General features: G+C 43.4%; 1 protein-coding gene across 1 annotated transcript; it reads left to right on the forward strand.

The window, feature by feature from the left end:
- The first annotated feature begins 215 nt into the window (after positions 1 to 215).
- Positions 216 to 8,784, forward strand: slirp (SRA stem-loop interacting RNA binding protein). Its single transcript, XM_083633478.1, has 4 exons — positions 216 to 344; positions 1,028 to 1,086; positions 2,794 to 2,901; positions 8,331 to 8,784. The coding sequence occupies exons 1-4, from the start codon at positions 278 to 280 to the stop codon at positions 8,400 to 8,402; spliced, it is 306 nt and encodes a 101-aa protein (XP_083489604.1). The 5' UTR covers positions 216 to 277; the 3' UTR covers positions 8,403 to 8,784.
- The last annotated feature ends 3,843 nt before the right edge of the window (positions 8,785 to 12,627 follow it).

A 12,627-nucleotide genomic window follows, 5' to 3' on the forward strand; every position in this document is an offset into this window, starting at 1 on the left:
CACGTCTAGAATGTGTCATGGGTTTTAACCTGACCTAAAATAATAACATACTAAAACAATACATTTACGCCTAATTTGCATCATGTGATATAAACGTGACGTCATAGGTCAGTGGCCAAGGAGAATTCATCGCCGCCACAGGAGTACTCCTGTGGAATTAGAAATACCATAAACAGTAATATTTCTGACCAGTGAGAGGCAGCAATGTGCCGTAAGGCATCTAGTCTGCCGGAAAGCTATCAGAAGAAGAAGAAGAAGAAGTGGCCAAGGACGCAACATGGCGGCGCCGTCTAAGAAGATCTTCGAGGTGTTTGTCTCTAAAGTACCATGGACTATAGCAAGCAGTGAGTTGACATTTCATTTACAAGCACTGTTCCTATTAGGGGCTACACATAGAGCACGGGGCTGTTGGCCATAACTTACACTTTTACCCCGCTGCATGCTAAAGTAGCCACCTAGCTTAGCTAACTAGTCCCGCTACGTGCCTGTGTGGAGAGACCGTCTTGCTCTCGCCAAAAATCTGAAATGTTAAGTTAACATTTCAGATTTTGGATAAAGCAAGAAAGTGTTAACATTGTTAACACTTTCTTGCTGTTAACATTGTTAACACTTTCTTGCTTTATGGACAATAACATGCATACATACGCTATCTTTCTAGATAAGGAGACAATTTAAATTCGTCACAATTCAATAAGTAGCACATAGCACTAATATCAATTAAAATTCAATTTGGCTGGCTTCAATCTTCTGAGAAAATGGCTAACGAAGAGTGAGAGGAAATGATAAAAAGGCCCCAACACGTTTTACTGAAATATGCAAATAGCCTAAAGTTACAGTGCTGCTTGGTGGGTTATTTATGTGCTGAATTTCATAGAACGCACTAATGATTTGTGAAAGGTTGTAAATGTTGCTCTGTTTTGCCTTTGCTGATAAACTAGGGGCCATCAAAAGACAACATGGGAATGCAATATTGGTGCCTAGCCAACTCGTGACTTCTGTCTACCACTCTGTCATTTTCCTTTTTCAGAGGAGATGAGGGAGTACTTTGGACAGTTTGGCCATGTGAAGAAGTGTCTACTGCCTTTTGTAAGTTCTCACAGTATTAGAATGTGTGTGACTAGGGCTGTAAAAAGTATATTGATATAAAATATTTCATATCAGTCGATATTGATAATTGCTAATTTTTAAGGACCAGTTTTTATTAATTAGAAAAACATGAGAAAAAAAGTTTGGTTTTAACCACTTTATTTTGAACCACCTGTCACTGACATACACACAAACACAAACACACACGCGTGCTGCTGTGCGCTCTGAGTGGAAGCAGTAGTTTACAGACATGGTGATGTTTTATTTTGATGACATAGCCTAGCATTGCCAGCCTTCTCAAACAGAAAACAAAGTTTGTTAGGGGACATTCAGACCAAAAGCATTTTTGGAGCTGCCAGCGTATTTCTGCAATTCATTCTCTATGTAAGGATGCGCTAAACGTGCTCCTCTTTTAATGAACGCACCTGGCGTTTAGCGCTGGTGGCGTCTGTTGTTTTTGGAGGAGCGCTGTGGGCGTTTTAAAGCTGAAAAAAGTTGAACATTAGAGGAAAAGCGCCCTAATCGTCTTTTTCATCGGCTTTCGTGTTGACAGTGAACAACATCAAACAGACAAAACCAGCTGGCTACCGTCCAAGTGGTCGTTGTGTTCTGATCTGTACTGCACACGACTACAGTGTAAAACAAACGGAGCGCAAAAAAACCACTCCGTGCGCTGTGTTTTGTGCACAATGGAAGCGCTCTCAACATGATTTTCATAGCGTTCTGACTGAAAAAAACGCTTTTGGTGTGAATGTCCCCTAAATGTGTATTTCAGGGTTGTTTAACGTTAACGTTAGGTGATTCAGTGAATGAGCTGCTCTCCAAAGTAACGTTATGCTGGGCAGACATCTACATTTGTGAAATTGTTGTGTAACATTAACGTTAATGTCCCGGTCGCACAAGACTGTGGGCTCATAGTAACGGTAATGTTATTAATATGGAACACGTGTTAACACGTTGTCAATTTACATTAACGTTAACATGAATTGAAACTCACTCACATTAAATTCTTTGTAACATTTACAGACAATGCTGTTCTACTTTCGGTCAGACTTGAAAAATCCAATATACTGTACTGCCATACAGGCAGGTCCCTTTTATTGACAATTTCCTCACATCTTCTCCCTCTGCACTCATTTTCTCTCTCTTCTGTGTTGTTTCACATGTAGTGCCGGGTGAGACCAAACCTGTTGCTCGCGCAATCTGGGAACCCAGAGTCTATTTTTCAAATAAAAATAGACTCTGGACAGCCCTACCATTTTTCCAGCCTTCCTGTACAGCGCGCCTCCCCTGCCACCGTCACTTCCTGTACAGCGCGCCTCCCCTGCCACCGTCACTTCCGTTTTCGTGTCCGTGCACCACTGTAATAGCATCTTGTGACTTCAGAGTAGTTTTCCACTGTTGGAAGATGAGTTGATGTCTTCTATGACGTCTTCTATTCAAGCCAGGAAAAATGGTACGGCTCTCCCAGAGTCTATTTTTATTTGGAAAATCCTTCCCAGATTCCCAGATTGCTGTTTGCGTCACTATACTGCCCATTGTCAAGGGACATGTTTGGCTGTTTATGAGCTGGGGAGGGTGCACGCTCAGGTTCTAAAAACTTTTTTTTTATTGTATTGATGACGTGTCTATCGCTGATATATATACATGTATTGCTATCGTTTTATTGCCCAGCTGTAGGTGTGACTGTGTTTTCTGTCCTGCCAGGACAAGGAGACAGGCTTCCACAGGGGCTTCTGCTGGATCGGATACTCAACAGAGGAAGGCCTGAACAATGCTCTCCAGAAAGACCCACACATGCTGGAGGGAGCCAGGGTAAATGTCTCAAAAAAGACAGATCATGTCCATTTTTCTCTAGTGGTTTGTTGTACACTTTTGATTTGTGAGATACTGTAGAGATGTGATCAAATTATTGATTCTTGTCCTGATTGAGTTGTTGCAGCAGCAAATAGTAATATTGTTATTCTACAATAAAGAAGACATGAAAAATGGAATAGATGCAAACAAATAGAATGTAAAGTATCCAAAAAAACGGCAGACATAACCACAATAGAGCAATAACCAATTATGGGGCTATAGTCTATAGCAGGGGTTACCAACCTTTTTGAGCCTGAGAGCTACCTGAAGGGTAGAGAGTGATGTGGAGGACTACCAGTTTCATATAATCGTCCCGAATAATATAAATTTGCTCGGTTTACCTTTAAATAATGAATATTATGCATTTAATCGGCTACAGGAGACTCCGCTGTTCGCTTATTACTGTTAATGATTCCTTACAATCATTAATGTTTTCCCATCATAAGAAAACACGTGTTTTCCTATGATGGTTTGTACAGATATACATTTGAAAGTCAGTTTATTAACCTTCCTACCCTCCTCCTTTTATATATAGCACATCCTCAGGACACAATCTGTCCTTAAAGTCGAGCTGAACCCAAGAATGACTTTTCTTTTCTTTTAGTTCAAATACCTGGGTATGCAGTGCACCTATTTAATAATGTATGCAAAACAAATCACAACAATCTAATTTCTTTAGTTTTTCACACTTTTTCACATCAAAAGTTTGTTTTTCAACATTTCATTGATAACAGTAATTTACAATTTGCTGACGTCACCCAGTACTATCAAATTTCTACCCTATTTCAACCAATCATATCACGACATGCAGCTGTCAATCAAATCTTCATTTCTGGATAATTTTCTCTTCCAAATGAAGTCGAAAATGGCACCTAGTGCTTATCATCTGGCAGAATTCCTATCCCATAAACTAACTACTAACTTGGCCAATTGTTAGAAACATGGATAAAAAACAAAAACTATAATCTCTAAGAATGCAAAGAAATGTAAGTGGCTCGTTAAAACGCACATTCCAGGGATATCGTATCGTTATAGCAGCGATAATGGCGCGCGCATCCGAGAGCTTGGTTGTCAGGGGTCGCACTTCGGAGATTCCAGGCCGACGTGCTGCACTCTCCGCTCGGCAACATGAAGGCAGCTGGCTGCCTGCGGGTCGCTGAGCTCCACTCAGCCACTCAGCCTCCCGTCAAAAGGCTCTTCCCGAGGGGAGTAGAGCTGCAACTATTGATTCTTTTAGTAATCGAGTATTCTACCGAATAATCCATCGATTAATCGAGTAATCGGATAAGAACCCTTTTTTGTGTTTTCAAAGGCTTATCGTAACTATACACCAAAAAATAAGATAAATCTCTTCAAATAAACAACTACATTAGTTTCTTTCTTAGAAAAAACAACATTTTTATTTTTAAATTGCATAGAACTGGCAGTGTCATCTTTTCAACCTGACGTTTGAGTTCTTCCAGTGTACAGCAACCGTTAAATAATATGAATGAATGGCTTACTAGCTAGTTTACATCGTTCATTTACCTTACAGCTGCATGAGGCAACTTCACACATTGCTGCTTCCAAATGGCAGCGGGAGATAACTGAAACATTTGAACTTTAAGACCCAGAAATCCTGTAATGTGATGTCAGTAAACTGTGCACAAGCACGCTGGTCGCTGTATGATAGCTTCACAACAAAGGAAAATGGAAGAGTACACACATTAGTGGTTTATATTGGAACACTTTCAAACTTGCATGCAAAAAGGGGGAAACCACAACCAAGTTAAATTGTAGAAAACTGTATTTATTAACTCAAGGTAATTGCACATATTTACTGCTTTAGTTTTAACATGAACCCAACCAGTGCTTTTTTTTCTTTTTTCTGTCATTATTGAGCGAGGTGACGTAATCTGGGCCTTGCCTTGCTAAGCAGTGCCTAAAAAATAAAATAAATAAAAATAAATGTCTCTACACATACTGGTGTGTATTAAACTAGTGTCTTCTTCAGCTCAAGTCCAAGTCAAGTCCCAAGACTTTGAGGGCTGATTTTTTTATATATAAAATATTGAAAAAAAAAAATCCAAGTCCCTCACAACACTCTCTCTCCTTCACTGCCTACTTCCTTTAGCCCTTCACCACTTCACTTCCTCTCTCCTTCACTGCCTACTTCCTTTAACCCTTCACCACTTCACTTCCTCTCCTTCACTGCCTACTTCCTTTAGCCCTTCACCACTTCACTTCCTCTCTCCTTCACTGCCTACTTCCTTTAACCCTTCACCACTTCACTTCCTCTCTCCTTCACTGCCTACTTCCTTTAGCCCTTCACCACTTCACTTCCTCTCTCCTTCACTGCCTACTTCCTTTAACCATTCACCACTTCACTTCCTCTCTCCTTCACTGCCTACTTCCTTTAGCCCTTCACCACTTCACTTCCTCTCTCCTTCACTGCCTACTTCCTTTAACCCTTCACCACTTCACTTCCTCTCTCCTTCACTGCCTACTTCCTTTAACCCTTCACCACTTCACTTCCTCTCTCCTTCACTGCCTACTTCCTTTAACCCTTCACCACTTCACTTCCTCTCTCCTTCACTGCCTACATAACCTCTTCAATCCACTCTGCAATATGTGCACCCGTGTGTCTCTCTTCAAGGGGCATGGTTGTAAGGCAGTGGGACTCCATTTCCCAATCCTCTCTCAGAAAGTGACACGTCACCCCCATATAGGCCTCTGTCGCTACACTTGTCCAAATGTCAGTAGTGAGTGCCATCATGTTTGGCGTCTTAAGCCTCTCGATCAACTTGCCTTTGACCTCCTCATACTTTTTCTCCATCTTATTCGTGAAGAAGGTCCTTGAGGGAAGTGTGTAGTTCGGGTTGAAACTCGAAATCATCTTTCTGAATCCTTTATCTTCCACCATGGACAGAGGGCGCATGTCTGTCACAATCATATTCAAAATGCTATTGCTGAACTCAGCTGCTTGTTCACTTGAACATGATGGACCCGTCCTTATAAAGCTGTCCATTGTACGCTGTGATCCGCTGAAAAAGAGGTGAAATAATAATTAATATTGATATTTATTAGGTAAGTTCATAACAAAACTGGAGAATGCGCATTTACACACCCTAGACCTGTTGCCTATTATTGACACAAATATCAGAATAGCAAGATAACAGGTCAGGTGGTGTAATAATTGGAGCCTAAAATGCACCAATTAAATAGTTGTTTGCAATCATCATGAGAAGAGTCGACCGGTCTAGGGTGTGTAAATGTACATTCTCCACATACACACTCTTTCTCTCTCACACACACACACTCTCTCTCTCTCACACACCAACAGGCTAGTGTGATCACACACACACACACACACACACACACACACACACACACACACACACACACACACACACACACACACACACACACACACACACACACACACACAACGCTGTTAAATTAGCCGCTAACGTTAGGTTAACGTTAGGTTGAGCTTTGTATTTCTCACAGAAAACGGCAAGCCACATCAAAAAAATGCAGCGTGAATGCAGTTACTAATAGTCATATTGGCAACGTGGCAAGCCAGCAGCACAACTACTACTAGTCTTAATATCAAGTAGCAATCATTAGCATACATTTACATTAGCGTTGTGTATAGTTAACGTTACGTTACCTTGCTCCGCTCGACGTAGATGCGCTGGTGGATGCGTAGACTGGATGTTTACGGTTCAGGTGCTGAAGCATTGACTGTTGTGATATGCAAGGATCGTCTTACAGTACTTGCACACCACTGAGTTTGTGTCCTTTTTCAGCGTGAATTAAATGATCCCACACTTTAGACAGTTTCGGTCGCTTTTTCGGCCCTGGTTCTTCCCTTCCCGGCTCCTCCTGTCTGCTTTCTCCGTCGCCTCGTTCCATTTTGCGGGGTCCGCTCGCTAGTCGCTATAGCTGCTCTCTGGTCTGTCTGTGTCCTCACGTGTTTACACAGGAAGAGCGCTGTGCCACAAATGCCGTGTCGAGGCGAATCATTTTGGCCTCGATCAATTTAATTATTCGAGGTACTCGAGGAATCGCGACAGCTCTAGAGGGGAGCGCCACAACACACTGAATCGCACTCGATTTGGAGGCGGAACACGCCACGATTGGCCAAAGCCCAATCCAGTCCCCAGAATTGTCAAATAAAATCATTGACATGATACTATGACCCACCTCTCAACCTGTCATCTTAGACAAACTATGTTTTCAGTCTGAAACGGACTCATTATGCACGTGTCGAACAGGTTCAGTTCGACTTTAAAGGGATAGTTTGGTTTGTTTGAAGTGGGGTGCTATCAGCTAGTTGCATACACTAACTGAAATAGGTACAGTGTCCTGGGCACTGAGCGCACCGTTTATCGAGGCCCCGCACTCTAAGCAACAGCCTCAACAGCTCTGTCTCTCTAGTAGAGAGACAGAGCTGTAACGGGCTGCATCTGGGGAGTTTTTTTCTAAACTGAACCTCCGACATTTAAGAAAATGACACCTATAATCACAGAATGACCAAGCGAAATTAAGAGATTATTAATTCAAGATGTGTTATTTGGAGACAATTGGAGTTTTAAAATAGCGCTGTGTTTGGATACAGAATTATCTGTGCATTGGGAGATGACTGATCATTTGTGATGATTTCAGGAGGCATTTTTTATTTTATTTCACAAGGCATTTTTAACAAAATTGGACTTATGGTGTTTTGAATAAAGCCTTCATGTGGTTGGAAAGAGAGCGAGACTCACTGCAGTCAGCCAAAGAGATGAGTAAAGCCTCTGGAAACACACAAGGACACACACACACAGCATTTTCAAAAATCTATTGAACGTGCGACTCACAGTGAGAGGCAATATCCGACATGTCTGCTTAGATTACAGTGGCATTGGGCCATGTCTGATTCATATCTGATTTATTTTCACATATGAGTGAGGCCTGAATCGGACCTGACAGTATCCAAATTCATGTGCTTTTTTCCTGCTTACACGTTGATAACACACATTGGATATGTGCCACATGTGAGCAAAACATTGGAATTTGGTCACTTGTACCTGACAGTGTAAATGAGGCCTTGCAGCAGATGCTCCGTTACTGGTTCTGTGTTTGGGATTGTTATCCCATTATTATTACTGCTAATAATAAATACACTTCAGTCATCTAATAGCACTTAACTAATGGCAGTCCACGTTGTAAGCATCGTACTTCTAAATCAGCTTTGCAGTATTGTGCTCACTCAAAAGTTATCATATTAAGTGGAAATGTATGAATGAAAAGTATGCCAATGCATTTGAATCTAAAATAAGCAATATACTGTACAAAAAACATCATTGTGATACAGTATATGCACTGTATACAAATGGGCTGACCCTCTTCTTTCCTTTCAGCTCCAGGTTCAGAGGAACAGGAGGGTGTTTCCTGGGCAGAAGTCTAACAACAAATTTGGCGAAGAAGACTGATGCTGTGTGAATGGCTGTGTGTATGAGAGAGCAAATGATCCACTATTCTGGTCGTCGTTCTCGAGTGAAGATTCACTAAGACTGTTCTCTGAGTGTCTAGGATGGAAGACACTGCACTTCCCTGTACAAACCTTTACTGAATCGGAGCCTGACTGTCACTGTCAACTGTATAAGGCCACAGTCTTTGTAATGGTGATGATTGTCTTTATATTTATTTTCATTTGTGTTTTACTGCTGCATCTCCTATCACCATCCTGTTCACTGTTAACAGTAGCCAGACAATACACACTTCATAGATATGTATTTAATACCATTTACCAATTCAAACGGCTGTGGAAAATTTCCCAACATTTGAATGAAACTATGATTAAAACATTCATTCTTCTACATTCTATAATTGTGTTCACTTCTTGTAAATGAAAGTATGGTAAATATACCAATTCATCATTTTGTTGGGACCCCCTGGAAGGACCTCCTCAAGGACCCCTGGTGGTCCCCAGTCCCCAAGTTGAAAACCACTGCCGGTACCAACTTTTGTTGAGTTGTAGCAGGATATTGAACCCGAGTTTGAGAGGAAGATGTAAACAGTGCTAGCATGAATGGTAGCTGTAATACTCACCTTTTGATAACATTCAGTTTATGGCATGAAAAGTACACCTGGACATTTCTAATTTTTATTTATCTAAATCATCTGACGATGTATTCCAAATGGAAACCTAAAATGCCTTCACACCCTTAATCAGTGCAGGGTGCTACTGGCTAATCATGCATGATGCCAATTGCCAAGCTCCCGAAGTCAGGTATGCAGGTGGCTATATGCATGGTTTCAGTTTCATGACCCAATAAGTAACAAAAAGAGGTGGTGTAAAGTTAAAAACAACATAATATATTTTATTTTATTTTTCAATCGTTCCTATCAGGAATAAATAAATGTCCCTCTATGTTTTTTTTATTACCGATGATGACTTTGTGTGTTGTGTACGGCTTGGGTTGTGTACCTGTGTTTGTAGGTGTCATTTTGATATGAATTTGGCTAAAACAGTTTGTGTTTGTTAGTTACAATTATGTTGACAGGAGAGCTGAGCAGGTGGTGACATGAAAGAGAATATACTGAATAATGACATAGTATAATCCTAATGTTGATTTAAAATGATATATTACTCTAAATATGGCTAAAAAAGGGGAAAAAACACTCAAATTTTTTTCCACCTCTCCTTGCTGGACCTCCCCTATTTCGGAACCCTGGTTACGGCCCTGAATGTCATGATGCTGCGGGGGAAGTAGGCTACTTCATAGCTTAACTACGAAAATAGTGTCTGCTGTTTATCTCCCTTTCTGCTGCAGCATGTTGAAGAAATAAATGTTCAGTTTGAACAACACCCATTCTGGTCATAGAGCAAGATGATTGCTTCCACTACCAGGGCCGCCCAGAGAGATGGCAGTGCCCCTGGAGGGGTCCAGCCACTATGTCCCCCCCCCTAAAGGTAAAGGGGTAAGCTTCAAGGGGTGCCCCCCGCCGCTGGTGGCGCTCTCCTCCTCTCCTCTCTCCCCCTCTCTCATCTCCTCCTCTCCCCTCCCCTCTTCCCCGCTCTCCTCTGCTCTCCTCCCCCCCTCCTCTCCCCCTGGTTCCCCCTCTCTCCTCTCCCCCTGGTTCCCCCTCTCCTCTCCTCTCCCCCTGGTTCCCCCTCTGCTCTCCTCTCCCCCTCTCTCCCCTCTGGTTCCTCCTCTCCTCTCCCCCTCTGCTCTCCTCGCCTCTCCCCCTCTCCTCTGGTTCCCCCTCTCTCCCCTCCTCTCCTCTGGTTCCCCCTCTCCTTCTCTCCTCCCCTCTCCCCTCCCCCCTCCTATCCCCCTCTCCCCTCCTCCCCCTCTGCTCTCCTCTCCCCCTGGTTCCCCCTCTCCTCTCCTCTCCTCTCCCCCTGGTTACCCCTCTGCTCCTCTCTCCCCCTCTCCTCTCCCCCTGGTTCCCCCTCTGCTCTGCTCTCCCCCTCTCTCCCCTCTGGTTCCTCCTCTCCTCTCCCCCTCTGCTCTCCTCGCCTCTCCCCCTCTCCTCTCCTCTGGTTCCCCCTCTCTCCTCTCCCCCTCTCTCCCCTCCTCTGGTTCCCCCTCTGCTCTCCTCTCCCCCTCTCTCCCCTCTGCTCTCCTCGCCTCTCTCCCTCTCCTCTCCTCTGGTTCCCCCTCTCTCCCCTCCTCTCCTCTGGTTCCCCCTCTCTCCTCTCCGCCTTTTATACACGTCCTAAACAACGCAGGACAACGTGATTGGCTGGCTCAGATTTGAACAGATCTGAGCCAGCCAATCGCGTTATCCTGTGATGACGTAATGTCCTGTGCCCATGACCGGATGGACCATATATGGACTTCCTCCCCCCGACTTCCCCCCCCCCCCTGGCTGCGCTATCATAGCTGCTGACTGTTACTGCACTATCCGTCAGATCCGTAACCTTACTCTGCAGAAACTACAGTAAAAAAATCACGAATTGCTCTGTTTTTGGAGCTCTGCATGTCTGTGTTTGTCTAGTTAATGCGTTAACGTTAGCTAACGGCTAACATTCGCTAGTTAGCCAACCAACCAGCAGCTAACATTAGCTAGCTAGCTAGCTTACCGGAAGCGATATTTTTTTTGGATGATGGCGAAGGCATAACCCACCCCTGGCCCTCTCTGCCTCTGATTAGTGGCAGCGTTATAAACCATAGATATGACTATATTAAAAACATAAACACACTGCCATCTTTCATGCAGGCTAGCAAGCGTAACTGCTGTAGGTCTGTCTGACCCACTGAGTCTGACGGTCTGACCACAGACTGTAACAGAGATGTAATGCAGGATAGCCAAGCGAATGTGTTTGGATGGAAGTTTGACGCTAGGCCAATCAGAGGCAGAGAGGATGTTTGCCAACCGCCATAAAACATTAGAAGAAGAAGAGGCAGAGAGGGGCGGGTTATGCCTTCGCATAGCCTTCGCCATCATCCGAAAAAAAATATCGCCTCCGGGACAAGACAACAACGCTTCCTACCCAGCGTGTGCACGTCTTTCCGGGGTGGTTGTTATGGCAACTATCAACAACAACAACAACAACAACAACTACTACTAACTACTACAAGACATAAAGACCGAAATAGGCTACCTTGTTAATGTGTCTGTCGGAGACACGGCCTAACGTTAACATTTAATATGAGCCGAATATCAGCCTGCGCTCAGCTATGTATACAGGAAGTAAACCGGATATTCAGGTGGGTTGTGACGGTTGTTATTGTTGTCAAGTTAAAACTGTCTATAATCAGTGTAGGGTGGAGTGCTTCATACTAAGGAAAGAGGAGTAGTAAGTGGGGTGCCGCTTGATGTGGAGGTGGAGACATTTGAGGAGCAGGTAGAGTGTGTGTATGAGGCCAGAAGACTGTCTAGATTTGTAGAAGGTAAGAAAGAGGATAGTTTATCTGTTTGTCTGACTTTTACAGAAGGGCTTCCGGAAAGAGTGTTCCTGGACAGTGTGAGCTACAGGGTGAGGCCCTATGAAAGGGCGCCACTCAGATGTTTCAGTTGTCAAGAATATGGTCATGTAGCTGCGTGTGTATGTGGTGGACGTATCGGGAACAGATATAGATAACATACTGCGGGACGCATTTGCGTAAACTCAGACAATTGCGTCTGAGTCGTGATAGTATCGACACTAACTATGAATGGGAGCATTTTGGGTGGAAACTGTTATTTTCTGTTCACTGTAAATTAATGCATTGCGAAACTACTAGAATTCAGTAGGTGGCGGTAATGCACCTCTGATGGTTGCCAACCGCCAATCAAATCTATAAAAGAAGAAGAAGCTTTTATTCTGAAGAATCCTGACCGGAAGTCAGAAATTCCTGCTAGCTAGCTGGTAGTCTCTTAAAACAGACTGTCTTATCTACATCCGGCAGATGCAGCTATATACAGTCTGTACTTATGCTGCCTTCCAGACAACTGGGACCTTCGGATTTTCTGGCCTCCTATTAGGAAAAGTGCGCTGGAACGGCACTCAAAGTGGGAGCTCCCACTTGAAAACTGGGAGAAAAAAATCTACCCCCACTAGGCTGGGAACCAGTTCTCTGACGTCACACAACAATGGCCGCAACATGGAGTATGTAGTCCAAAGTATTAAGTGCCTAAATAAAATGTATAATAGAGTCTGTTACATTATGTGTCATTGCTGCTCCTCATTTTCATTTAAATATGTAAGGAGGGTGCTCTGCTCGT

This window comes from Poromitra crassiceps, assembly GCF_964638095.1.
Source record: "Poromitra crassiceps genome assembly, chromosome: 3".
Classification (NCBI taxonomy): domain Eukaryota; kingdom Metazoa; phylum Chordata; class Actinopteri; order Beryciformes; family Melamphaidae; genus Poromitra; species Poromitra crassiceps.

Bases quoted from the DNA above. Each gene is read 5' to 3' on its own strand.
- slirp (XM_083633478.1), top strand. From the start codon at position 278: ATGGCGGCGCCGTCTAAGAAGATCTTCGAGGTGTTTGTCTCTAAAGTA. The intron at 345-1,027 runs GTGAGTTGACAT...TTCCTTTTTCAG, and splicing joins ACCATGGACTATAGCAAGCA to AGGAGATGAGGGAGTACTTT. The intron at 2,902-8,330 runs GTAAATGTCTCA...CTTTCCTTTCAG, and splicing joins ACATGCTGGAGGGAGCCAGG to CTCCAGGTTCAGAGGAACAG.